The sequence below is a fragment of the Lepidochelys kempii genome, chromosome 1, assembly GCF_965140285.1.
Source record: "Lepidochelys kempii isolate rLepKem1 chromosome 1, rLepKem1.hap1, whole genome shotgun sequence".
Taxonomy (NCBI): Eukaryota; Metazoa; Chordata; order Testudines; family Cheloniidae; genus Lepidochelys; species Lepidochelys kempii.
Window position 1 is genome coordinate 201,223,733 of NC_136380.1, and position 27,331 is coordinate 201,251,063.

The following is a 27,331-nucleotide window of genomic DNA, read 5'->3' on the forward strand; positions in this document are numbered from 1 at the left end:
GGACGGACCCGGTCCTCGGCCGGCGGGATCGAACCTGGGGTCTTTGGAGCTTAGTGCATGAGCCTCCACCCCATGAGCTAAAAGCCAGCCGGCTGTTCGCTAAGGCTGCAGAGCAGACTCATTTTCTCCCTCTCTCTCAGTGGTCTGGTTGCCAGTCGAGGGGACAGAGCACCACCCCCAGGCGGTGCGGAGTGTGGGAGCGGGGGGGGGGGGGTTACAGACGGACAAGACATTTGCATTTTAAACCGCAGTGTCACTGACTCCAGCGTCTGTCAGCTCTGGCTGACACTGTCCCGCCGCCCCCCCGCCGCCGCCGCCTGGCCCGGCCCCGGGGCTCTAATCCGTTCTCGGGCAAGCGCCGTCTCCGCTGTCATCACACGCGGCTTCTCCCAGCAGCGGCTGGCGTCGGGCCCTGTGCTAAAAGAAGGCCCAGGACAGCTGCCCCTCTGCCCGGCAGGGCCGCTGCGCATTCGCTGCCCGAACAGGCGGCGATGAACCAAGGGGACTTGCCCCCGCGCTCGGTACCTGACGCGTCCCGCGGCCCCTCCGCCTCCATCGCTGGTTTACCTGGTTGCTAGGCAGCCGCTTCCGGGGCCCGGCGCCTCCTGGGAATTGTAGTTCGAACGGCCCCGGCCGCGGGCTGGGGCTCAGGCTGCGGACCAGGCCCCGACAAGGTGACTTGAGCGCCGGGCCACCGCGCGCGGGCGCACGCGCAGAGCAGCCCAGAAGAACGTGCCGGGGTGCGGGCTGGAGGCTTGCTGGTTCTGTAGCCGGTCAGACTTGTGTCAGACACAGTCATAGTGGTTGCTGTTTTACACAGGCAAAAACACACACACTGACAAACACATCGCTTCCTTGAGGATTCTCGGGGGAGGGAGGGGACTTGATTGGCCACGTTAGTGATTTTTTTTTTTTAAACTAACAAAAAGTTTCCGAGTAACAGCCGTGTTAGTCTGTATTCGCAAAAAGAAAAGGAGTACTTGTGGCACCTTAGAGACTAACAAATTTATTTGAGCATAAGCTTTTGTGAGCTACAGCTCACTTCATCGGATGCATTCAGTCATAATGTCATACAGTAGAATCTTATAACTTTAGATATGTTGCCACATATTTTACCAGGACAATAATGATCAGCAAATTATGAGTATTGAAATGATGTCTCACAAGGCATTTGTACTTAGTACAAAATGTATCATAGTTTGTAAAAAGGGTAAACACAGGAGCACACACTGACTTAACCTACATCTAAATCTACATTTTGCAGTTTGAGCCCAACTCCAGTTTAAAGGGAATAGATACATCTAAATCTACATTTTGCAGTTTGAGCCCAACTCCAGTTTAAAGGGAATAGTTAAGATTAGGGGTATAATCTTATCTATTCCCTTTAAACTGGAGTTGGGCTCAAACTGCAAAATGTAGATTTAGATGTAGGTTAAGTCAGTGTGTGCTCCTGTGTTTACCCTTTTTACAAACTATGATACATTTTGTACTAAGTACAAATGCCTTGTGAGACATCATTTCAATACTCATAATTTGCTGATCATTATTGTCCTGGTAAAATATGTGGCAACATATCTAAAGTTATAAGATTCTACTGTATGACATTATGACTGAATGCATCCGATGAAGTGAGCTGTAGCTCACAAAAGCTTATGCTCAAATAAATTTGTTAGTCTCTAAGGTGCCACAAGTACTTTCTTTTTGTATATTACTAAGGCTGTGTCTACAGTGCACAGCTTACAGTGTCACAGCTGTGCCGCTAGAGCCTTGCCGCTGTAAGATTCGCAGTGTAGCCACTCTTTGTTGGCAGGAGAGAACTCTCTTGCTGACAAAATAAAATCACCTCCAATGAGGGGTGGTAGCTTTGTCAGCAGGAGAGAGTCTCCTGCTGACAAAGCACTGTCCACACTAGCACTTTTAATCGGTAAAACTTTTGTCAGTCGGGGTGTGTTTTTTCACACCTCTGAGCAACAAAAATTCACTGATAAAAGTGCAGTTAAACATAGCCTAAGACATGTTCCAAGTCTGGAGAGCAGTCATAAATCAGTTCCCAAAAGACAAAAGGCTAACGGGTGCCTCAGCCATCAAACAGACCATCACCTGGTTAAGTGGTCATTCATCAGTCCAGATTGTACCCCGGGTAATGTTACACCCATCTTTGCTTTAAAGTTAAAAGGGAAGACACTCCAACTCTTTATATGCTCTCAAGTTATCACAGAGCAATGTTCACATGAAGCATTTTGTACTATCTACCCCCTACTATGGGGCATTAGTGCATTATATTCCTAGAAGTTCCCATGACTTGCAGCTTCTGAAACTGCAGGTTTGGCAGCAGTCCCTGAATCAGCTCTGAGCAAATCTGGCCCTGGAATGTGCAATATCCATTCCAGGCTCAAAATTCATTCCAGTGATCCAGTCAGGTCACCATAATAGCTAAGGTTATAAAATAGTTTTCTATAATATCTTGCTGTTTTCGTATGGTCATAACTTTCCAGAACATTCATCTTTGGGACTGAAATTTTTCATGCCTGTTCTCCACTGGTGAATTATTTTGGAAGGTTTGAGCAAAATCTCTCCAATCACTTTTATATTATGGGTTCCTGAAAAAAAATATTATTGTGGGTTGGGTTAAACCTCTTTTAAGCTGTTGGATGTAACCACCACCCCTCATTTAAGGGAGCAGTAAGAGACATCTAAAACTTATGTGAGTCTGCCCAGGAATTAGAAGTGTGTGAGTGCAGGGCTTTGATTAGTATGGGTGGGGGTGGGGGGAGAGGAATGTTGTTTGTTTGTTGGCAAGAGGGAGAGACAGGCAACACCAGGGGAGGCACCACACAAACAGAAGGAGCAAAAAGGTCTAGACACGGCATGGAATGATGGTGAATGGCCCTTTGAGAAGTCTTAGAGTGAGGTTTTTGGGTAGGAGTACTGGTTGAAAGAAGTAAAGAAACTATGAGTAAAGAAACTATCTCTTGCTGTTTGATTTTTACTGTGTTCAGGGAAACAGGACTTTATGTATATTCTCTGTGGATAAACAAGATTGCATACAAAAATCACTCTATCATCAGTTTCTCTTCCTAACTGTAACAACCCACAACACTCCTAATTTAGTTAACTACTGAGGACAAACATTTTTCTCACTATAAACAAAGTATAACCACACTGTTTTGAACAGGACTATGCCAAAAATGGTTGAGCTTTGAAACTGGAAACTTGAACTGGGTTTATTCCTAACTAAAGACTAGAGAGACTTTGCTTGGCATAGATTTACCAATGGTATATGAGCATTTGAAAACTACACACTGAATATGCACTTTAAATTCTTTCATTAAATCCACAGGTGTTCAGCTAAGTCCTGATCTTGCAGGCAGGCTGCTATGCCTGTAAAGGTACCCTTTGAAGTCAATTAATTTGGTTCCTATGCAGGGAGGGTAATGACTTTCTTTTTGTGCAAGAGACAAGTTAGGTGAGGTAATATATTTTATTGGACCAACTTCTGTTAGTGAAAAAAGACAAGCTTTTGATCTTCCACCGAGCTTTTCTTCTTATTGTTCAGCACACAGTGTATTGTGTTTGTGAGAGCAGGAATGTAGGGTAGTATATGCTAGTAGTTTGCAATTATAGAAAAAAGTTGCTGAAGTTGTAGCAAAATGACTCTGCATCTGGGAGTAAGAAGTATATGGAGGAATTTTTTTCTTGTTTGTTTGCTTTCTCTGATGCATGGAGGAAAAGAGAAGTGATTTGACTCCAGAAGGAAGGAATGCAAGCACAGGGAACTTATTTTTCATGGGGAGGGAACTGCACTAGCTCTAGGATTTGTTTGTTGTTGAGTTGGAATTGGAGAAGGCAGCTGTAGCGGAAGATGAGCCAGGCAGGGGAGGAACAACTCTAAGGGTTGACTGTCAGGCATAGTTAGGGAGAGAGGAGGAAGTTTCACAGGGGAAGGAGAAACAATAGCTTTAGATTTAGTAGATGCAGTACTACTTTGCCTGTTGCCACCCTACTACTGAAATTTTGCAAGCAGGTCCTCTACAGAGGATATTTCTCTATGCCTCAGTCCTGTGAAATGGGGACAGTAATATTTCCTTACATCATAGAGTTGTTGTGAGGAGACACAATAATATTTATCAAAAAGAATGAGGAGTACTTGTGGCATCTTAGATTTATTTGAGCATAAGCTTTCGTGGGCTAAAACCCACTTCATCAGATGCATGCAGTGGAAAATACAGTAGGAAGATATATATATACACACAGAGAACATGAAAAAATGGGTGTTGCCATACACACTATAAGGAGAGTGATCAATTAAGGTGAGCTATTATCAACAGGAGAAAAAAACCTTTTGTAGTGATAATCAGGATGGCCCATTTTCAGCAGCTGACAAGAAGGTGTGAATAACAGTGGGGGGGCAGGAGAGGAGGAAATAAGCATGGGGAAATAGTTTTACTTTGTGTAATGACTCATCCACTCCCAGTCTTTATTCAAGCCTAATTTAATGGTGTCCAGTTTGCAAATTAATTCCAATTCAGCAGTCTCTCGGTGGAGTCTGTTTTGGGACTTTTTTTGTTCTAATATTGTGACTTTTAGGTCTGTAATAGAGTGACCAGGGAGATTGAAGTGTACTCCGACTGGTTTTTGAATGTTATAATTCTTGACGTCTAATTTGTGTCCAGTTTTTTTCTCCTGCTGATAATAGCTCACCTTAATTGATCACTCTTGTTATAGTGTGTATGGCAACACCCATTTTTTCATATTCTCTCTCTGTGTGTTTATATATATATATATATATTCCTACTGTATTTTCCACTGCATGCATCTGATGAAGTGGGTTTTAGCCCACAAAAGCTTATGCTCAAAGAAATTTGTTAGTCTCTAAGGTGCCACAAGGACTCCTCGTTCTTTTTGCTGATACAGACTAACAGGGCTACCACTCTGAAACCTGAATAATATTTATGATGCACTCAGATACTATGGTGGTAGGGGACACACAAGTACAGAGATAGCTAAGATAGATGTTCAGCCCCCACCCCCGCAAAAGTGCCTGCATTTGTCTGCTGTGTGATGGTGCCTCCCTCCTTGTTGGTAGTTTTGAGAAAACATGGGAAAACAAATTCATGGTTCCAGATTCTCTCAGCTCATCTGTTTTCAAGTAAATGAAGCCAGGGGAAATGAGGTTTGTCATCTTAGAAGGGGGAAATTTGGAGGGAGCCTCTAGTTAAAAGATGAGCACATTTAAAAAAAATCCCAAGCACTATTGTGACCAGTTGTGTTTTTGTGCGGGGATTTGAGATGATTGTACTAACTTTAAGAGACGCTGGATTGTCAGTGTCAAAAGGGTGCGACATAGGAGCACATGCTAAGAGACTGGTGTTTATTTCCAGTAGCTCCTGTGCCCTTCTGTATTGTAAACTCAGCCCTGCGATGAGAATGGATTTGCCTGCTGGACTTTTTAAGGGAACTGTGAGGGGGGCTGAGGGAGGAGTCTCCCCGGCTGTCAGGCAGGGGGAGTGACTCTGGTTTGTTTGTGAGGGAAGGCAGGTGGCAATGAGAGAGGGAGAAGAGGAGGGGTTTGACCAGTGAGCGGGGAGGGATCACCACCTGTAGGGCTAGTGTATGGCAGCGGGGAGACAAAGGGACAGGAACAGGAACAGCAGGTGGAGGAGGAAGACAGTGGGGGAAGGGCGGTCAGTCCCCGGGGGAGCTGGCACAGAGCCGCAGAGGGCAGTGGGGCGGAGGCGGAAGGAGGCACAGGTGGGAGTGGGGGAGCGGTCTCGGGGTTGGGAGCGAGGCGGAGCGCTGGGGTGGCTGGGGCTGTCGCCGTGACCCTCCGGGGAAGGCGGCGCCATGGCCCGGAGCTGGCGGTGGCTGCAGGGGCTGGTCCTCACCTGGCTCCCCATAGGTAAGTGGGGGGAGCGGGCTGCAGCCGGGTCGGGCTCAGCGGGAGCCGCGGCCGCACAGGGGCCCGCCCCGAGTCCTCTGGGCCCTGGGGGCGGCTCGTCAGCGGAGTCCTCCCCTGCTGGGGTCTCTGATTCCCCTCCCCGCAAGTACTTGGACTCTTGCTCCTCCCTTTCCTGGAGCAGTTCTGGGGCGGGGGGTCTCCTCCCTGCGGGCCCTGCACCCCTCCGGGCTGGGGTTCATGCATCTCTGGAGAAGGGACAGCTGGGCGTCCACGGGGCGGGGAGGGGGGAGATGCTGGGGCTCAGTGGCTAGCCTGGGTGCTTTGCTATCCACGTGCCCCCTGCCAGCAGGGAGCAGCCTTGTCCCTAAAGCCCCTTGTGGTGGGAGGGGGGTGAGTTCCCTGGGAGAAGGGGCGAATGGGGCTGGGCTGCTTTGCAGCCTCCCTTGTGGTGTCACAAAGGGTGACAGTGCTGTAAAGATGGCCAGACATCCAGAAAAGGAGGCTTCGGACAGACAGGGCTCCTCTCCTGAGAAATCGCTGCCCTGACCCCAGCCCTGACCCCGTTTCCTGCTGGCTGGAGGTATTGACTGTAGCATTCTTACTGGGTTGCTGGACATGATTCAAAGATGGCCTCATGATTTTATTAAAGACCCTGTATTCATAGGGAGCCAGTGTACAGAACAGAATACAGAGTTGTGTGTGCTCATTGATTGTCTTGTCTGAGAGAGAGACTGCTATATGATTGTGACGTTCCCCTGGAGTCATCTGGACCGGTGATCTGCTATGTCACTCCAATCCTTGACTCTGGGAGCCAGCCTTACCCTGCTCCACTGTCAGAACCCCCACTCCTGGGCTGTTCACACACAGCCTCTGGCATGTAAGCTGCTCCTTGGATTGTGCAACCAAATGACACTAGCCAACGTCTCCAGCCCCAGACACAACCCTAGGAACCTCCGTCTTGCAGTGTCCAGTTATGCCCGCTGGACACTGCAAGTTTATATGAGTTTGTCAATTTAACAAAGAAATTGATCTGTACCAGGCTTGTTATCCCAAGGGGAGTCTCTGATGTGCTTCAAACCAAATGCACTGCTTCAGATAGAATAAACAAACAGATTTATTAAGTACAAAGATAGATTTTAAGTGATAGGCAAAAAGTCCGAGTGGTTACCAAAAGAAAAGAAAATATAAGCACACAGTCTAAACTCTCAACCCTATTAGACTGGGTAACATCTAGATTAAACAATTTTTTCTCACCACACTGGATATTGCAGTCCTTTGGCCCTGATTTGAGGAACAAACCTGTATATTAATCTCCTCTGTTGCAGTCTTGTCTTCTCAGTGTCTTAGTTGCTTGCAGCGAAGGTGGGGGCAGGAGAAGGGCCCAGTATGTGTCCATTCTGTCTGTTTTATACCCTTAGTCCATGTGCTTGGGGAGCACAAATCCAGGCATGTCTAGGGGGCATTGCTGAGTCTCTCCAAGCAAGGTTGAGCAATTCCCCTGGTGGGGCCTCATGCAGGTGAGTTATTGCATTGTAGTTCCCTTGCTGCACAATGGCTGTTGATGGGTTGTTTGATACCCCACCAGGGCGTTGGTTACTTTCATTGCTGTTGCCTCCGGGGAGCTAATATCTGGCTGATTCCCCAATTTACAGCATATTTTAGTGATCACCGTACAACACAATTCTCATAACTTCATATGCATTAATGATACACATATGTGGATAGAGAAATTACTTTCAGCAGATTATAACGTTTCCCCTGATACCTTACAAGACATGCTTTATATGTAAGATCACAATTATATGAAAAAGAGGAATATGGAGGTTACAGTATGCTCCCCCAAGGTATAGAATGTCACAGTGATGTTCTAGCTAAAATTTCCATCTGATAGTCGCAGGTGAGACCCCAGTAAAATGCACTGCAGTGGTTCAGCCTGGATGTGACAAAGCATGGATTACCACGATTAGGTCTGTATCTGAGAGGAAGAGGCTATTTCCTGACCAGCCAAAGATGGGAGAAAAATTATTTCTGATGACCATTACTATGTTTTGGGTCATAGGAGTAGCAACTGTTCCCATAAGAATTCCAAGACTTTGTGCAGCAGTGGCCAACAGAGGTCAGATTTCCCTAATTAGAGGGTGTGGTTTATCTAAGGACTTCTCTCTGCCAGCATCGCCCCTACTTCATCTCTGTTAATCCTGAACCAGTTGACTTTCCTCCAAGTATTGCTTTCATTCTAATATTGAGGCACCAAAGTAATGCCGTTGTCTGTCTGCTCCTGAGGAGCAGAAAACCTAGTTGTGGGTGGCACCTTAGCATCTTGCAGTCTCCTTCATGGCTTGACAAAGGTCTTGGACAGAAGAAGAGATCAGATGAGATCAGGCCTTTGGGAAGAAAGGGTGTTCATTGTGATCATCTCCAACCTATCTGAAAGGAATGAATGAAGCCTTCTTAAGGTTTGTACACACTAGCACTTACTTTGATATAACTTAAGTTGCTCAGGGGTGTGGAAAAGCCCCCTCCCCCAGCAATGTAAGTTATGCTGACTTAAGCGCCAGTGTGGACAGCGCTTTGTTGGTGGGGGAAGCTCTCTTAACAACCCAGGAGCCGCTTGGGGAGGTGGAGTAATTATGCTGACGGGAGAGCTCTCTCCAGCTGGCACAGAGAATCTGCACTAGCAGCGCTACAGTGGCATGGCTACATCCGTACCGCTGTAGCAAGTCTAGTGCGGACTAGCCCATCGACCCCTGGAAGTTCTTGTGGGTGAACTAGTAGTACCCTGTGGCTAACTGTTGAAATCAGCCAGTACTTCTGTCAGTATCCGCATGGACATTTGGCCTGGGTATACAGCTGTAAGGAGATGGATCAGCCAGTGCAATCATTGCTGTCTCCCTGCCATATTCAGCTTTGAAGCCTGACTGGGACGGATACAGAATTTTCATAGAGGTCAGATGCTGCTGGAAGTGGTGTGGCATTAACTTCCCAGTAACTTTAGCAAGGATGAAAAGTTACAGACGGGGAGTTAGTCTGCAAGTTCATTTGTGCCCAGTTATGGCTTCTTGAGAATGACCTAAACTATCACATGTTTTACGGTGACAGTTAGTTTCCACTCTTGGAGGCAGACGCTGATGAACTTGATCAGAAGTAGGACCAAGTGTTCTTCATTTGATTTCACCAGTCTTCAAGGGCAATGCCATTTCACCAATGAATATGAGATCTGAGGCTTCAGTTACTAAAAATCTAGCAAGTGTTCAGTCTGATGTTCTCTTCCAGGCAGGGGGAGAGACAGCAACTCCTGTACCCTACTCACTGGCCTATAAAGTCGAGGGATTCTTTATCTAGCTCTGCAACCGACTGTGTAACCTTTGGTGAGACAGTTAGCTCAATGTTTCAGAAGTGCAGCGCACCTGCAAGTCCTATCTATTTCCATGGGAACTTATTGCATCTTTGAAAACCAGGATACGTACCTTTGTGTTTCAGTATCCCCCTATGTAAAATGGAGATAACAACATTGACCCATCTTTGTAAAGAGCTTTGAGGTCCATAGATAAAATGGACTATATGAATTCTAGGTACTATTTTATTCGGGCCTGAGAGACACTGTTAGAAATAGTTTATGGGAATGGGATGCTGTGTTGCTTTGATTTGAACCTGAAAGGGGATAGGCCTCTGAGCCTCTAAGGGTCTAATCAGCTCAAGATTTGCCAGGTACAGCAGTATCTTTGCTGCCAAAAAGACTGGGGAGTTGGGTTTACAGTGAGAACACTGGCAATATGGGATTATGGAGGAGCTCTTCAAAGATGCAATGGAAGTTAGATGGCTAGCTCACAATGACTTTCTGCTGGAGTAGGCAGTTAGGTATCCTTTGCCTTTGAAGATCTCTCCATAAACCCATTTCATCCCACCCTTGCCATATCCTGTCCTGTGTGTGCTACTCTCCCCTTCAGCAGTGTTTGTATTGGGTTATCTAAGGGTGCTGGTGATATCTTTGTTATTATTAATGAAAAGCACACCCTTTTGTGTTATCTTATTTACCCTTGATAAGGGAATGCTGGAGTGTGACTGAGCTAACGTACTGTTTATTGAAACCTTTAAACCTTGTGGGGGCCAGTGGGAGCCCCAATCGATCGGCGGAACCTGCGGATGCGGCAGGTAAACAAACCGGCCCGGCCCGGCCCGCTGGGAGCTTTCACTGAACAAGTGGCGTCCCAAGTTTGGGAAACACTGATTTAAAGAATTGATGTTTACATGAATGTGTAGAACCACAGATGCCGTGCTCATTAGGCTAACAAGTCTAAGGCCATGCTAACTTATGTCTGCATATAGCAACCTCAGTAATTACATCGCTTGTGCATATCTACACTTTGCTCCTTGTGTCGGTGGTGCGCGTCCTCACCAGGAGCACTTGCATCAATTCTACTGTCAGCGTAGGGAATTGTGGGACAGCTCCTGAAAGCCAGTAAAATGCAGCGTCTACACTGACACTGTGTTGACCTAACTACATTGACCTTGACTCTACGCGTCTCATGGAGGTGGAGTTATAAGTTGGTGTAGTGGGGCAGTTCTGTGGGCGGGAGCCAGATTTTAGTGTAGACACATACGTAGTTAGGTCGACGTAGGTTGATGCAAGGCAGCTTAATTATAGTGTAGACTAGGCCTAACAGCTCCTACTTGTACTTCAGGGCACAGTATGGAGACAGGACTAGATGCCTCTTGAGGTCCCTTCTAGTCGTACACTTCTGTGATTCTATGGTTACCATGCTCATTCAGGATGACATTTTCTTCCCATGGGATAATGATGCATAGAAATGCTTTTTATAGGATGCATATTGCATTCTTTGAAGCAATCGGTCCTGGCCATTGTCTGACAGGAAACCAGACTAGATGGACTAATGTGTATGCTATGGGTCAGAGATGGGGACTGGGAATTGGAACTTCGGAGTTCTTACCCTGGCTTCGCTGCTGACTCCCTGTGTGACCCTGGGCAAATTTCCTTATCTGTAAAATGGCTATGATGATACTTCATTTGGAGGGTTTTGAGCCTTCCCTTAGTGTAGCGCTTGTGAAAGGCTAGGAGTGAAAGTTGCTATAGAAGGGCAAGTTGGCGGTGCTGCTACTGCCGAATGGCAGCTCTTGTGCAACGTCCATTCCCACTGGCTGGGGCTTCTTGTGTTCTCTCCTGCAGGCTGCCTCTCCCTGCTTGTGATAGTGCAGGATATTGAGCGATACACCACCTTATTTGCTTCTGTGATCCTCAAGTGTGACTACAGCACTTCAGCACAGCTGCAGGATATAGTGGTGACATGGCGCTTCAAATCCTTCTGCAAGGACCCCATCTTTGACTACTACTCTGCCTGTGAGTGCTGTACTCCTCCCCAGAGCCTCAACAATGGGGAGGAAGGAGGAGACTCATTAGGGGGCGTTGACCCCATATTGCCCACAAACCAAACAGTATGGTAGTATTTCCCGCAGGCTCTGGGCTGGGGAAACTTGTGGCAGGGATTGTCACTGAGGGGAGTGAAGGCTTTGAGATTCCACCTCCATAGAAGTTCTAGCCAATAGCAGCCCATCCTCCTCCTCATTGCATCATCACTGGTGTGCATGGAACCCAGAGCTCTGCCTTTGTATGGTCAGAAATAAAGGCTCTGTGAGCAGTGGCAATGGGCAGCAAACAGACTTTATAGCTGAAATCTCCTGCCTCCATGGGGTCAGGAATGAAGGCCCACATGGTCACAGCTGGCCAGTAGTGACCAGGTATTATAATTTAAGGGGATTGGAGGAAATGGAGCAAATGCCTACTTTTGGGGGGCATGAGCCGTAGCATACTAGTGCCTGTGATGGCCTCTCTTGATTAAGTATCCTGTGTGTGGTCCTTTGGACTGACTTTACAGACACACAGAACAGCGAACCTTTAACATCTGCTCTCCTTCTCCTCCCCTTGATGTGATTACAAGGGAATACCCTTTGGGGCTTAAAGAGGGTTAAGGTTGGTGGCTGTATGTACATATGATTTACCTCCCTTCCATATGCCTCCCCAAGTCTCAGCTCACCAGACACCTGGAAATTGAGGATTATGCTGCTAGCTTGCTCTTGTGAATAAATCACATTCTCCCTCGTCCTCTAATAATTCCACTGGATCCACTGTCCATCTCCGGACTCTAGATTCCATTAGTGCCTACAACGTGCTAGACTCTGTCCATGTACACAGAAAGACACAGTCCTTTCTCCATTCACGAGACAAGCAACATGCAAAAGGTGGGGAAAAGGGAAACAATCTGTACAACTCTATTCACCTCAAAACTCTATTTAAGAAACTAATTTTTTTTAAAATGGTTGAGATTTGTTCCGCTTGTCCCATAGGCTGCATATCTCTGGTCACCTCGTGGTTCCCTCTACACATTGAGAACTGGCCTCCTTTCTGCTCCTCTCTGCCATCTACATCACTGTGGGAGCAAGAGCCTTCTCCTCTGCAGCTTCTGCGTTCTCGAAGTCTCTCTGCCTCACTGGCTTTCCATCTCCATTCACTTTCTAACTCCGTAAAAGATTTTGTCCTCCCTGCTTTGCAGTATGCTTTGTATTAAAGACTCAACACACTTTACTTTGTATAATCACATATTCACTCACTCCCAGATACAAGGGATTAGTCACACAATTTGTCAGTAAGGGACTCCCTGCCCTTTCTGAGGTGATAGCATTTGGGGTTTCAGATCAGGGCTTGACTCAAATCCTTGCTGTGATCTAAGTTGTGTTTAATGGCTTATTTGTAGCCTACCAGGCTGGGTTAGCTCTTGGCCAGGACCCATCCAATGACTGTAATGACAACCAGCGAGTGGTGCGCATCGTCATTCAGAGACGTGGACAGAATGAGCCTGTGCTAGGCATAGAGTACAGACAGCGCAAGATCACCATCCAGAATCGTAAGTAACCACTGGGGAGGAGAAAAGGCATGAATCCTATAACTACCCAACGTTCTGCCTGTCATCGCTTCCCAAAATGTGAATCTGGTCAACTCTATCTGTGACTTACAGACGCTATGAGCAAGGCCTGCAGCCAGATTCCTGTTGAATGTCACCACTGGAGGATGTTTGCAGTTCCACAAGCTAAAGCTGAGATAAGGGCACTTGGATATCATGCAATCACACAAGCTGAGCACCACAGGGGTTAGGAAAGAATTCTGCACCATATGTGGCAAGTGACCAGGTGCATTATATGGAGTTCACTTTCCTCTGAAGCAAGATAGTAGCTACAGCCAGACTTGGGTTACTAGACTGATGTGGTGTGATCAGGAGGTAGGATACCAGACTTAATGTATCAATGACCTGTCCTGATGTGGACAGGTGGTGTGATATTGGATTCAATCTGATCTGATATAAATCCTAGGGATATTTTTCTTACTGTGCAATAACATGCTCTGATGTGGCTGACTGATTTTCCTCTGGGAAATAGGATGACTCCTTGTTAGGAGGAGAGAAAGAAGTGAAAGATAGAGGGATGTGTACAGTGTAAAGGTTTCATCATATTTTGCAGAGGACAGGGTGATGTAGTGTACTATTTGTAAGTAAGGCTATCCTCCAGTGGCTGAGTCCACAAAAGGGATAAAGGACCTGCTGCTGCAGCTGCCAGAGGGAGCTCTTGGTTAGCTCGAGTGGCAGTCCTGTATAATTTGCAGATGAAAAACCAGGGTTCTAGCTCCCCAACAGAGGAAGGAGAGGTGGTGCAGCACCTGTCTGTGATCGGTAGCACAGGAATTTGTTACGCTGGGCTCCGAGAGCAGTGCCAGTCCCAAAGTGCCCTCTGCTCACTGGTTTTCTTCCCTAGGGGCAGACCTTGTGATCAGCGAGGTGATGTGGTGGGACCATGGAGTCTACTACTGTGCCGTTGAGGCTCCGGGAGACACTGCGGGCGACCCAGACAAAGAGGTTAAGCTCATTGTTCTGCGTAAGTCCCAGCGCTCTGTTTTTCCACCCACCCGTAAATCTCTCCTGTCATTCTCTTTTCTCTCTCTCTCACCTAAGAGTCTCGGGGAGATGCTCAGTCTCTATCTGCAGCAACATACAGTCGGGGGTCTCTTAATTACTCTCCTCCTCCCCAGATTGGCTCACGGTGATCTTCATCGTTCTGGGTGCTCTCCTCCTCCTCGCGCTGATCGGGGTGTGCTGGTGCCAGTGCTGCCCCCAGCACTGCTGCTGCCGCGTCCGTTGCGTCTGTTGCCCGACCCGCTGCTGCTGCAACGAGGAAGGTGAGGCACAAACGGGGCGTCTGGATCCCGCACGCGGCAGCGTCCGCAGATACGGAGCACGCCTCGCGTGACTCGGTGTATGGGGGAAGCTGGGCTTTTTAGCAGCCAGCTAGCCTGTGACGTTTCTCTGGCTAATGTTACCCTCAGAACGACGTCTCTAAGATGAGAGGTTGGAGCCTAGAAAACGTGGCCCCCATCCCCTCTCTCCCTCTTCGTCCCAGGTCCAAAGGAAGCGACCCCCACCTCCTGTCTCTCTCCTCCCCCCTTACACCATTTTCCTCATATGGCTACCTAAGTGTCATGTCTTCCCTATCCCACTGCAGTTCTTCTACCCCAGCAGCTGAGGTAGGCAGGGACTGCCTTGTCCCAGGCGTCTATGGTAGAGACCCTGCCCTTAGGCTCATTGAGAGAGCTACCATCTTTAAAGTGAGGTTCTGCTCCCAAAAGTAGCTTTGTAAAAGCTGAATGTTTGTGTGTCGCTATGGCTAGCTCTAAACGGCTACAGTTTACAACGAGGGCCAGATTACCCCATCTCTGAGCCTTAGATAAACAGACACTTCTGCTTGAGTGTGGAGGGGAGGCCCTGGGGCGGGAGGGGTTGTGTGTTTGGGGAGCAAGCCCTTGTGATGTAGTGTGGGAGGTCAAACCCACCACCTGCAGCGGTGGCTTCTGTCCCACAGGGCAGGGCCTGGATCCCTGCTCCGGGCATTGCAACCTGGCACAGGGGGTTGCAGCGCCACTTAGGTTTGGCCCAGCTTGGGTGGCCCAGGGCAGAGGTCAACTTTTTTGTTTGTTCCTCCTCCTTCTTTCTCTGATTCCTTGATTGTAATTTGTGCTCTTCTCCAGTCCTCTCCATTCTTCCGTACTTTTCCCTCAACTGCATGCTGGGATTTATGCATGTAGAAACTCTCCAAGTAATTCTTCCTTTTCTGCCTTTTTTCTGAGGTCCTTTTCGCTGTTGCTCTGCTCCATTGCTCCCTGACCCAATTCCTTTTGGTCTTTATTATTATTTTTGAGCATCCAGGAAGCTACTTGTCTCCTCCCAAAGTAAACAAAGAATGGGATGCTAGAGGCATCTTAAAGTAAGTTCCTGGGATAACAGGACGTTATATGGAAAAACTGGGACTGTCCCAGTACAGCCAGAACAAAGCTCCTTAGACGCACACATTCCTACACGTACAGTATCTTTGTTCGCGTAGGCCACTAGAGGGCGGCCCACACCATCTGAAGCAAGAAAAGCTGCCGCTGATGTCCAGGTAAAGGTGAAGGACCTGGATTTTGGATCTCTTATGGTATGTCTACAATACACAGCAGTGGCATGTAGGATACCTGTAGCTACATGCCACAGTGTAAACAGGTTGCATCCACACTGTGGTGGGTAGCCACATATGTCAGTGAAAAGCTATGGCAGAGGGGAGCAGCCAGAGCTTTTCCCCACTGACTCCTCACTGCCACAGCCTTTCCCTGTGGTGAGATAAGGCTCCTACAGCTTGACACTACACTGCTAAAAGTCCCAGTGTAGACATGGGAGGTACTGCTTGGGCATGTAGAGTCATATAGGGTGCATAGCCACAGGATTCAGGCATGGCTTACTCTACTCATCTAAGCAGTACCTCATAAATTACACTGCTATTTAGACCTGTGTTAGGGGGGCATGCCTCATACATACTCTACACAGCTCCATAAGGAGTGTGCAGTGCAGATGTGCCCTTACTGATGCTGGTTTTGATTTTGGTAACAAAACCAGGTGGGTTTATCTTGGTTGGGATTTGCATTACGTATAAAAACACAATGCCCAGTGGACCAAATTCATCCCTAGTGTAAACAGGTATCGGTGCAGTAGAAAGTTCTGGGATAAACTTATTGGTATAGACCAGGGGGGACCTGTGTGTTACTCTCTCCTGTCAGCAGCTTTTCCTTTTCAAGCCCCTGCCACTCCATTGGTCTGTAAGATAGGAGTTCAGCAGGTGTGCAGAAAAGTGTAATCAGCCTAAGAGAGTTAGGCTATTTTACCACTGTGACAGGTTGTCGTCCCCCCCCCGCTTTTATGGGGTGCCACCTGATGCACTGGGGTCCACTGAGCTCCCCCGACCCACCAGCCTGGGTTCCCTTACACTGTACTGCTGTGACCGGCTCTCAAGCTCCCTTCCAGCCCACGCACAGCTGCAGGAACACACGCACACATGCTGAGATTAGCTCTGTATGGGAAAGCTCAATTTGGGAATTGCCCAACACTCAAGTGCCCATCCCCTCTGGAATACAAACCCAAAATTTGTATTATCTTGTGCTGCACAGAAAACTGTACAGCGTAAGCTCATGAAATTCATAGAATCATAGAAGGTTAGGGTTGGAAGGGACCTCAGGAGGTCATCTAATCCAACCCCCTGCTTGAAGCAGGACCAATCCTCGGTTTTTGCCCCAGATCCTTAAATGGCCCCCTCAAGGTTTGAACTCACAACCCTGGGTTTAGCAGGCCAATGCTCAAACCACTGAGCTATCCCTCCCCCCAAATGTGGAGGAAGATATGTACATCTTTTTGCCCCCTAGTTATGAATTACACAAACTGGATTTAGAATAAACAAAACAAGTTTGTTAAGTACAAGAGGTATATTCTAAGTGATAAGGGATAGCAAACAGTTCAAAGCAGATTACTGAGCAAAATAAACGCGCAAACTAAGCTTAATGCACAAAAGAAATTGGTTACAAGTAGTAATTTCTCACCCTAAATGTTGTTTTAGGTAGGTTACAGAGTTTCTGCAGCTTAAAGTTCCAGATATTCCTTTTCACAGGCCAGACCCCTTTCTCTGCCTGGGTCCCAGTCCTTCTTCCCCGTATCAGTCTTAGGTGTTTTCAGCAGTCCTCCTGGGTGGGGATTCCGTGAAGAACCAGCAACCTTCATTAACAAGCTCCCCAGACTTAAATAGGATTTACATATGGCAGGAATCCTTTGTTTCCCAGTTTGATCCCCACCCCCTCCTAGTGGAAAAATACCAGCAGTCCAAGATGGAATCCAGTACCAGGTGACATGATCACATGACCCTTCAGTGCCAAAGCAACCCATGAGACAAGGTTTATTTGCAATGTCCACAGGAAGGAACTTCAGAAAGATGGGAGATCAGCATCTTCAAAGACCCATAGTCTTTCCTAATGGCCCATCCAGGCTCATTGCATAGGGTCTGGTGGGCATTCCCCAGGCGTAAACACAGTTGTAATTGTTACATAGTCAATATTCCTAATTTCAGATACAGAAATGATACATATATACAAATAGTATAATCATATTCAGTCAATCATAACCTTTCCAATGATACCTCACATGCCTTCTTTCACAAAATATATCATAGTTATGCTATAATAATATTATAGCCATATTTCGATGAAGAATATGGGGCATAGTGTCACAACCAGAGGCGCCAACTTCCCCTCTTTCCTGTGGGTGCTCGACCCCTGCCCTGCCTTTTCCCACCCCACCCCGCCCCCATTCCAAACCCTTCCCCAAAGTCCCCACCGCAACTACACCCCCTCCCTGCCCCTATTCCAACTCCTTCCCCAAATCTCTGCCCCAGCCCCACCTCTTGGGGTGGGATGCCCTGGCTGGGATGATTTAGCTGGGGATTGGTCCTGCTTTTGAGCAGGGGGTTGGACTACATGACCTCCTGAGGTCCCTTCCAACCCTGATATTCTATGATTCTTCCCCGCCTCCTCCCCTGAGCGCACCATGTTCCCGCTCCTCCCACTCCCTCTTGGAGCATGCTAACGCTGCCAAACAGCTGTTTGGTGGCGGCCAGGTGGGAAGTGCTGGGAGGTAGGTGGAGGAGCAGGGAGGAAGAGGAGGTGGGGCGGGGAGTGAGGGGAGCTTGGCTGCCAGTGGATGCAGAGCACCCACTAATTTTTCCCCGGGGGTGCTCCAGGGTTGGAGCACCCACGGAGTTGGCGCCTATGGTCACAACCACTTGTACCATTTTCCTACCCACACACACTACCCCTTCTCATTGTTGAATTTGGCCCAATGTCTGTAAAACCTTTGGAAGATGAAAAGCAAATTCTTGCAATAGCCCTGTGAGATCTTTCAGGTGGAGGAACAAGGTAACCGGGCCTTGCCCAAGTCCACACAGGGTGTGAATGTGGGAGCTGGGATTGCCATGAATACTTGGCTCTTACCAAGTGCTTTTCCTCAGTAGCTCTTAAAGCGCTTCACAAAGGAGGTCTGTATCATTAACCCCATTTGACAGATGAGGAAATGGAGGCACTGAGATAAATGACTTCCCTGAGTTCACCCAGCAGGTCATTAGCAGAGCAGGGAATAGAATCTAGGTCTCCTGAGTTTCCAGGCCAGTGCTCTATTAGGCTGCACTGCTCTGAAGAGAAACCAATCAGAATTAGAACTCCGTAGTTATTGACTTCCTAGCCTGTTGCTCAGGTGGGTGGATGGGTGAGGTGGATGGGTGAGGTGAAGGTTGTGTGTGGTTTGGGGATCCCCCAATTTACAAAGAACAAGAGCTTTCACTCTAGGTGGCTTGTTAGATTAAGGAAAACAGCAATGAGAGATCTCCATTATTATAAGATCTCCATTATTTGTTTTAGTATCAACAACATGCAGAGTGCTGCACAAAACGTGAAATGAAGAAAGTCCCTGCCCCAGAGAGCTTACTCCGCCCTAAGCTGGCGAGGACAGAGAAGACACAATTGGTTGTTGTGCGTGGACTCACTTTTTATGGGTGTCCATAGAAGAAGTGAGTCTTCAGGAGGAACTTGCATGGGGAGTGTGTGGTGGTTGGCACACCGATATGGGGCGGGAAGCATTCTACATATCAGAGGCAGTATGGAGTGGGAGAAGGTGAAAAGGATTTTGAGACTGGCATCTTTGGTGAAACACAGGAGTTGGAGTGGCAGGGGGAATACAGTGAGCGGAAAGATCAGTGGAGTAGACCAGAGCCAAGTTTGTAGCACTTTCACAGTGAGAACAAGAAGTTTAAACTTGGGAGGGGAGAAATTCAAAGTTGGGGATGACATGGTCAAACTGGTGAGCAAGGAAGATAATTTTAGCTGCAATACTGTGCATCGATTGGAAGGGTACAATATTGTACAGGTGTTGGATCAGCCAGAGAGCAGGAGATTGGAGTAATCCAGACAGGAGCTGGACAGAGCATGACTGAGTGCCTTAGCTCTGAGGCCAGAGGAAGGGATGGCTTTGGAGATGCATCATGGAAGATGAAACGGCAGGATTTGGACAGTCTGTATGGATGGGGCAAACGACAGCAAGGAGTCTACTGTGACTCGCCATCACTAAACCAGCTGTAATTTTAGGCAAAAAGGAGGTTGGAAGTGTTGTCGGCAATGATGGGGAATGGAGGTGTTAAAGAGGGATTACGAGGAAGAAGGAAGTAAAGTGCCTCTCTCACTGTGTGCAGATCTCCATCTTGAACTGCTTCACAGCCCTGCCCCTAGTGAAAAAACAGGTCGACCCTTTACTTTTAAAGGTGCATTACATAATGGAACCATACCTCACAAGGGAACTCTTTCCCAGCTACCATAGATGGTTTTGCACCCCAGCAGAATTCCTCTGTTTCCATTTCTAGCAAGTGCTCTAGACCTTCTCTTCTTTCCTGGGTCATGCTCGTTATGCTGGAACCTCCCTGTCTCTGTTTCAACTTTGTCCCAAGCCAAAGAGAGCCCTTCATGTGGTTGATCTCCAGTAATTCTCTATTGCTCACACCCACATGCTGCCATATACCAAGCAAAGTTTGTATCAAGAGCGATGGGCAGGCAGTGTCCCTGAGAAGAGATGCTGTAACTGTGTCTCTTCTTGCCTAGCCCTGGAACGACATCGGTTCGTGAAGCAGGCTCGGACACTCATGCCATGGATGACACACTACCCATTCTATGTGGGAGGTGACAGGAACTCCCAACTCTCTTCTTACCAGCTGAACCCATTGCTGCAAAAAGGTGAGCCTTTGGGTATCCATGCAGGGAGAGTAAGGTTGGCACTTGAGTCTGTAACTCCTTGGAGTCTACTAACTTGGCTGTGCTTCCTCAGCCACAGTGGCGATGAGATGTTCCTACTATGACTCAGTTATATTGTACCGTAGGGTAAGAGGGGATCCAGTCTCTCTGCCCTGGAGTGCTACAGGGGTTATGCTGTTCATAGTCAACTCCTTATAGTCAAAACTGACACACAATGAGTAGAAGGCAATTCGTTTATGCTGCTACCAGTCTGTATAAATGACTGAGGACAAATGATCCTCAATACCTCTATTACATCTATCAAAGAAACAAGGGAGGATTCACGTTGAGCTTAATTCTTCCCTGTTATTGGTTCCTTATGTCCATTTCCCCCTACCCACCTACCCCCCCCAAAAAAGTAGTCAAAGTTGTAAATGAGTATCAATAACTTAAGGAAAAGGTTAAAAGACTGTTGTACAGAGATGAAGATTAGCAAACCAGAGTAGGATTTCTGATAGGAAAACTTTAAAAAAGCAAACACTGGAAAATAGGGAAATGCAGCATGATGTTTTCCAAACAACTTTAACTCTACCCTTGTTTGCCATCAACCTGAAACAAGTTTTGTAATACTGTCCTGACAGTTGCACAGCATGCATCTTCAGATTTAGCTCTCGTGATTTCAGGATGTATTATAAACTGCTTATATGCTTATTGCTGGAAGACCTCCTAATCAGTGATCTCTTACAACTAACCGATATTGCCTACTATGCTTCTGTGTATGCTGTCTTTGTACAGCTAGTCAGCTAGTTCCGATAGCTGCTGACATCTTAAGCTCCATTTTCCTGGCCCAACTGTACATCTTGGCCTTGTCTACATTACAGGGGGAGATCCATCTAAGTTACGCAACTTCAGCTACGTGAATAATGTAGCTGCAGTCGACATACTTAGATCTACTTACCACGGGGTCCAAAATACACGATGTCGATGGGAGATGCTCTCCCGTCGACTCCCCTTGCCCTTCTCATTCAGGTGGAGTACAGGAGTCGACGAGAGAGCAATCTGCGGTCTATTTAGCGGGTCTTACTAGACCTGCTAAATCGACCACCGATGCATCAATCGCTGCATGTCGATCCCCGGTAAGTGTAGACGAGGCCTTATACTCATTCTGTCTGAAAGTAAATGAGTTTGAGACTGAGCCACCAAGGCTGGCATGGTTTAAGATGTGGTACTCTGACGCTTATCTATGACACATGTCTGTTCGGACAGTTCACACTGGCAGAGGACAAGGGCAGAGTTAAGGTTGTTTGGAATACCATAAGTCTGTGTATTTTCTTCTTACTTCTCAACACTGTTGCTCTTAAGTTTTCCCTTATATTATAGTTCATTAGTTTGCTACTCTTTATGCTAATCTTCAAAGTACTTGTTTTCCTTCATAGTATTAAGGTCACAAGTATGAATCAATTCCAGCTTCACAAAATTTTGCATGTGAATTTACATTTGGCTTTTGACGAAGTAGGCAGGGGAAATGAATAGGTGTTCCGGCTATACAGAACAATTTGTTCTTTTTCAAGCAGATAAATTAGAAGAACGCCTCCTGAACTGACATTCCTGGTTTGCTGGATGACCCTGTGACCTATCACCTCTAAGTTCCCCAGAACACTCCAGCCCACTACTAGCTTGGCTTCGGTCCTTGCTGCATTTGATGTTGGGGTTGGGTGGCTTTGCAGGGACCCCTTTGCCTAGCAGGCAGAGAGGGGAGAAAGTATCTGGTAGCTTAGTTGGGCTTCTTTTTGACTCAGGGGAGCCAATTTGCTCATTAGCAGGGATGGGGATGTCTCCTTATTGCCTCGCCTTGACTGCTACTCTCTCTTGTCCCCTATCCTTAGATGTCTCTCTGCAGAGCAGCCTCCCACTGGTGCATTCACAGGGCCAGCTGCCCCCGCAAAACAACGTCCTGGACTATCTGGAGTCTGAGATCCAAAACCTCAACCTATCCCAGCCCCTGCTACCCTCCCACCACTTTGGGACCAACCAGCATCCCAGCGTGCTTTCCTCCCTGAGCTCAGAGATTGTGGAGCGCAGGGTAATCCAGCTGCCTCCCATCACTGAGCTCATCCCATCCTCACAGAGGAGCAGTAGCTTGTCACAGCTGCAGCGAGCTGGCCATGCTGCAGAATCCTGGGGCTCCACAATAGAGGATGAGAGGGAAGACCGGAGAAGATGCCAGCCCTTGAATGGAGATTCTCTCTCCAGCTTTGATCAGGAATCCTGGCACAAGGGGCGAGACCAGCCTCCTCAGAGGCAGAGGGAGGGCAGCTATGAGGGCAGGCACCGGAGTTCCAGGCGGGATGTATCGCCCACACACCGGCTAGACCACGGTAGGTATGGTGGCATCTTCTACCCTGAGGAGGCCAGGGAGCACTCAGGCCGCCGTTTCAACCCTAGGCAGCAGCCTTTGGAGAGGCAAAAATATCAAAGCTCCAACAGAAAGGGCAGCAATTCAGAGCAGCGGGGGCGCCAGCATCGCAGCTATTCTCCTCCGTCATGGCGAGAGTCGTGGAGCTCGGCAGAAGAGCACAGTCGCTTCCAGGGGAACAATAGGCAACGCCATCGTCGCTCCCCAGGCTGGCCAGAAGACAAGCCACCCAGTTACCGCTCATTGGAAATTATCCCAGCCAAGGACAGCAAACACAGAAGCAGTGTGGGACAGCAGTCGGTGAGTCAGAGTTCCTCACTGCTCTCTCTGATGGGAATGGTTAGTCCCTCTGTGTGTGGGAGAATGGGTGTCAAATGCGCACTAGAACCTGATGTATGTCAAGGTGGGTGGGGATTAGGTGCAAAATGTCCCACACAGCTTGGTTGAGGGAGGTGCTGAATTCTCCCCCATCGCATGCACACACAGCATAGTTATGGTGTGTCAGAGTAGGAGGGATATCAAATTGTTCCGCTGACTCACAGCCTTGGGAAGGGGTGTCTGTCGCCCCAGGGCACAGGGGTGTTTTGTTTTTTTTTAAACTTTGATTAGTTCCATTTTTAAAAAAATTCAGTTGGCTCGTTACTTCTATAAGCCTCCGCTATTTAAGAAAATTAACATTAATAATTTTGTAAGGAGCAAAATATACCTTTATAAATACCCGTATCTAATATGGCCAAAACTTTCAGACTTGAGCACCTAAAGTTAGGCACCTAAGTCCGTATTTAGGTTCCTAAACTAGTGGCCTGATTTTCAGAGGTGCTGAGCAGTTAGTGCCAAGACTGCTGCAGATACCTGGACTGAGAACTGAACTCGCTTCACACTGGACAGGGATTAGCTGAGAACAATTTTTGGGAGCTATCAACCTGGGGCAGTATTTGACCTAGCAATGCAGGGGCAAAATTCCCAACCTCTGAGTTATCCAGCCCACCACCTATGTCGCCTGATTTCTTTTTTTTTTTTTTTTTTAATACATCCCAATTTTTAGGAGGTATGGGGAAACAAGTGACCTCCAAGTCCCTCAGATGTAGGATCTTAAAACAGAGGGCTCTTGTCAAAAGGGTCATGCCCCACAACAATGTGGTATTCCCCTTCTCTCTCCTGTCAGAGCTACAAAGATAAATTTCTCTAAAGGAAACCCAGATCCAATTCTAACTCTGTTGCTGGTACAAAGGTCCTTGCTGCTTTGCTACGGAGTAGGGTAGGGAGACATGCTTTCTATGTTATCCCCACACTTGTGATTCTCTCTCTTTTTTTTTTTTTTTTAATTTTCTCCTGCAGGAAAAAGGAAGTTCCCGCAGTGGAAAAAGCGTGGTCATTTAACATCATGGTGAAAGGACTGAAACTCCTAATGGTTCTGCTTTGGGGCTCCCTTTTGCCCTCCCAGTGTGTAATTTCTGACTGAATAGGAGACCTGCAACAACTGGATAAAATAAAATGTAGTGGAGACCAATGAGGAAACTGTGCATAGGAGGCCAGGAGATCAGTGGCTTTTTAACCTCTAAAAACCTTCTTATTCCTTCCTTACTTTAGAGATTTTGGTTTCAAACAGACCATGGTTGTTGCAAGTGGTCCCTTTGAGAGTAGAGTTTCTGGTGGCACTGAACAAATAGCATGTCCTCCCTCTCTGACTTTGAATCTCACCAAATGTTGTGCATGTGGCCCTGAGATTCAGCACCAAACATTAGAATGTTTGCCGTGATTAACAAGTGGTTGTTTCCTTTTGCCTCAGTGAGTTTGTCATACAGCCCTAGATGAAATTGTCAAGCAAACAATTCGCTGTGGGCTAAAGGAAGCGTCAGAATGCTACATGCACAGGTGAATCTCAGTGCACTCTCTACAAGAGCGCATGGCAACTTCTGTGCTTGGAAAAACGCCTGAATATTGCCAGTGCTTCCAGTTTATATTAACAGATACCTTAATAACGACATGGAGAGGCTCTGCCTGGCCACTTGACCCAGACTCTAGTGTATTCATGAGTTCAAAGTACTAATCTACAAGGTTCTGTTATCATAGATTGATGCTCTTTTCGGGGGCTGAGCTATGGGTAACTGCCATCCTGGCAACAGTGGGCCTGATTTTCAAAGGTACCAAGCTCATGCTCATTTTAAGTCAATGGGAGCTTGGTGATACCCTATCACCTCCAAAAATGATGATCTCTGTGGATATTTTTTTTGAGGAATCAACCCTTTCCCCAACATCTCACGTGCTCTGCTTTCCTTCTTGGCCTCTGTCCTCCTGAGGTGCGTGTATGGGAAAAATGGGCTCTAGGAGACGGGTCTTGTCCCCTGCTTTGCTATTGCCCTTCTAACATGCTGTTAGGGAGCTGATCTTTATCCTGAACACTGCATTTTTCCTAAACTTGTTGCTCAACAGATCTGTGGTTTGGTTACTATTGGATTAAGGTGCCTGCCTATAAATTACCCTGTAACTAAAAGCAAAGAGAGAATTTCCTTTGGATACCAATTGCAATAGGCAGAATAGCAGGTCAGTCTGTTTTTTCTTGGCTGGAAGAGACGAGACAAAAGAATCCTTTTCTCTGGATGTTGAGATAAGAGGCTTCTGATCACCATGGTAAAGCTGCTCTCTAAAGGCACTTCGTGAACTGCTGACACTAGGGTTCAGCTCTTTGTGTGGAGCTTTGGGAATGGCTTGTATATTATTTTGTAATTCGCAACACCTAAAGGTTGGTCAAGACCTATTCTTACTTCATCCAGTCCATTTCCCAGCTGGCACAGGATTGCTCTCTACAGGACATTTTAAAACTATCAGTGGAGTGCCTGCCACTTCCTTTGGAAAACTAGCTTCCAGGATTGATTTTGAAAATGACCCTTTCTTGCACTCTTGTGGGGAACCACCCTCTGGAATTCATATAAAGTGCTTTTTCTCCCTCCCTAGGGCTGTGTGTATGCCAGATAGATGAACTCCTGGATGGTGCAAGTATCCATGGAGTAGTGTTGCCACACTAGGTGTGTTCTTTGTGCTTGTGGTTTTTCCCTTTGCTCACATTTGGGCAGTACTGCAATGTCATGGTAGCAGTGCTTTCTCTGGGTGTCCTATCCCACAGTTCCCAGCACTGCTGCCTGAAGCAGTGGCTGCGAGTGGATTCTGAAAAACTGTCTGGTAACCTAGGGCCGCTGTGAAAGAAGTCAAATTCCCACAATTCCCTGGGAACTAGTGCCATTTCTTAGTTCTTCTCTCAAACTTGGGGCCAAGGATGAACATCCAGCTCCCTCTTACTGCTCTATAAGAGGGTTGTTTTTTTCTGGATTATCCTGAAAGGGTTGGAGACCAAGGCCAACAGCTGATGGAACATCTTACGTAATGGCCACCATCTTGGCCAGCACAGCAGGGATTGAAGCAGCACAACAGGGACCATTAGAGCTAAAAGCTTGAGATCCAGATCCAGGCTGTACAGCAGGAGACTAACAAACTCACCTCTTCTGTGGATTGGGGGATGTGTAACTTGCATGGACTACTAAATCACACGTGCCCCACACCTGGAATAGCTGGCTCCATACAGAACGTGAGGATGATGCTCCCAGCTCCAGTGTTGCTTCTAGGTCTGTTCCACGGTCACATATCTGTGTAACCAAGTTCATCTTGAGACCCGTGATGGACGCAGCAGGGACTGTCTAATTTTATGTTAGAGAAGACTTTTCTGTATTTCCATTGTGAGCTAGCCCCAACATTGCAGCAACCAGAATGTAAGGATGAGGGCTCCATTCCCCATGGAAAAGAGAGGCAATTGCTCTGTGGAATCTGGTTACCTTGGATGAATCTGTGAAAATTTTTATTTAAAAATGAGATTTTAATGATATGGTGGTGGTAGTGGTACTTATGTAATTTGGATGGTTTTAATACATTTCTCTCTGTGTGTGGCTGGCTAATGATTTTGTATTCGTTGTGAAGAGTTGATGGACAACTGAATTGATATTAAAGAACAGCATTGTTGCCCCTTCTTCCCACATCAGTATCCCATTCTGAGGGTATGTCTACACTTAAACCACTACAGCGGCCCACCTGGAACACTGCAGCTTTGCCACTGTCTACGCTGCATCAGGAGGGGTTCTCCCGTCGGCATAGGTAATCCACCTCCCCAAGAAGTCTTCTGTCAACCTAGCACTGTCTACACTGGGGGTTAAGTCAGCACAGTTATGTCTCTCAGGGATATGGATTTTCACACCCATGAGAGGTGTAGCTGTGCCTTTGTAAGTTCCCTGTATAGACCAGTCCTGACACTCAGCATTGCCCCTCTGCTGAGCAGAAGCAGATGTCTGGGGCTGAGCAGGTTGACTTTCCAGGGAGGAAAAATCAGTAGTATGGATTCTGGGTATATTCAGTGTAACTTGCTTTATCTACATGCACCCTAGTTCTGAAATGAGATGGTCAAACAGCATGCAGGATAATCCCTTCTCTTCTTCCTACAGTCTCAGCCCAGACCAGTGCCCGGCTCCCAAGGAGCAACTGTGCCCCATAAACTGATTCTAATCAGAGCCCAAGGCAGATAGTAAACTCCTGCTTTTTGCACAGCTACTTCTTTCCCCAAAAGCTGCCTCTTCACAAAAGCTTGTATAACTCCAGCCTAACACAGCATGTCTTCCCAAGAGACAAAACTTGTTCGCATGCTAAGGGCTGGTTTAAACTGAAAAGTTGCATCAGCATAACTACGTCTCTCAGGAGTGTGAAAAATCCACACTCCTGAGAGACATAGTTAAGATGACCTAAACCTTGCTGTAGACAGCTAGGTCAACAAAATTATTCTGTTGACCTAGCT

The 27,331-nt window shown here is 47.2% G+C and overlaps 2 protein-coding genes across 2 annotated transcripts in view; one reads left to right on the forward strand and one right to left on the reverse strand.

Moving 5' to 3' along the window:
• Positions 1–552, reverse strand: part of CFAP44 (cilia and flagella associated protein 44) — a 79,894-nt gene extending 79,342 nt beyond the window's left edge. Inside the window, exon 1 of the mRNA XM_073308494.2 lies at positions 526–552. The gene's annotated coding sequence lies outside the window, so the exon portion shown is untranslated. The remainder of the gene's footprint in view (positions 1–525) is intronic.
• A 5,202-nt stretch (positions 553–5,754) lies between these two features.
• ILDR1 (immunoglobulin like domain containing receptor 1) lies at positions 5,755–27,224 on the forward strand. The gene is made up of 8 exons (XM_073308501.1): positions 5,755–5,899; positions 11,085–11,255; positions 12,667–12,816; positions 13,718–13,837; positions 13,992–14,138; positions 19,953–20,084; positions 21,968–22,797; positions 23,836–27,224. Exons 1-8 carry the CDS (start codon positions 5,845–5,847, stop codon positions 23,875–23,877), a joined length of 1,647 nt encoding a protein of 548 aa, XP_073164602.1. The 5' UTR covers positions 5,755–5,844; the 3' UTR covers positions 23,878–27,224.
• Positions 27,225–27,331: the final 107 nt, after the last annotated feature.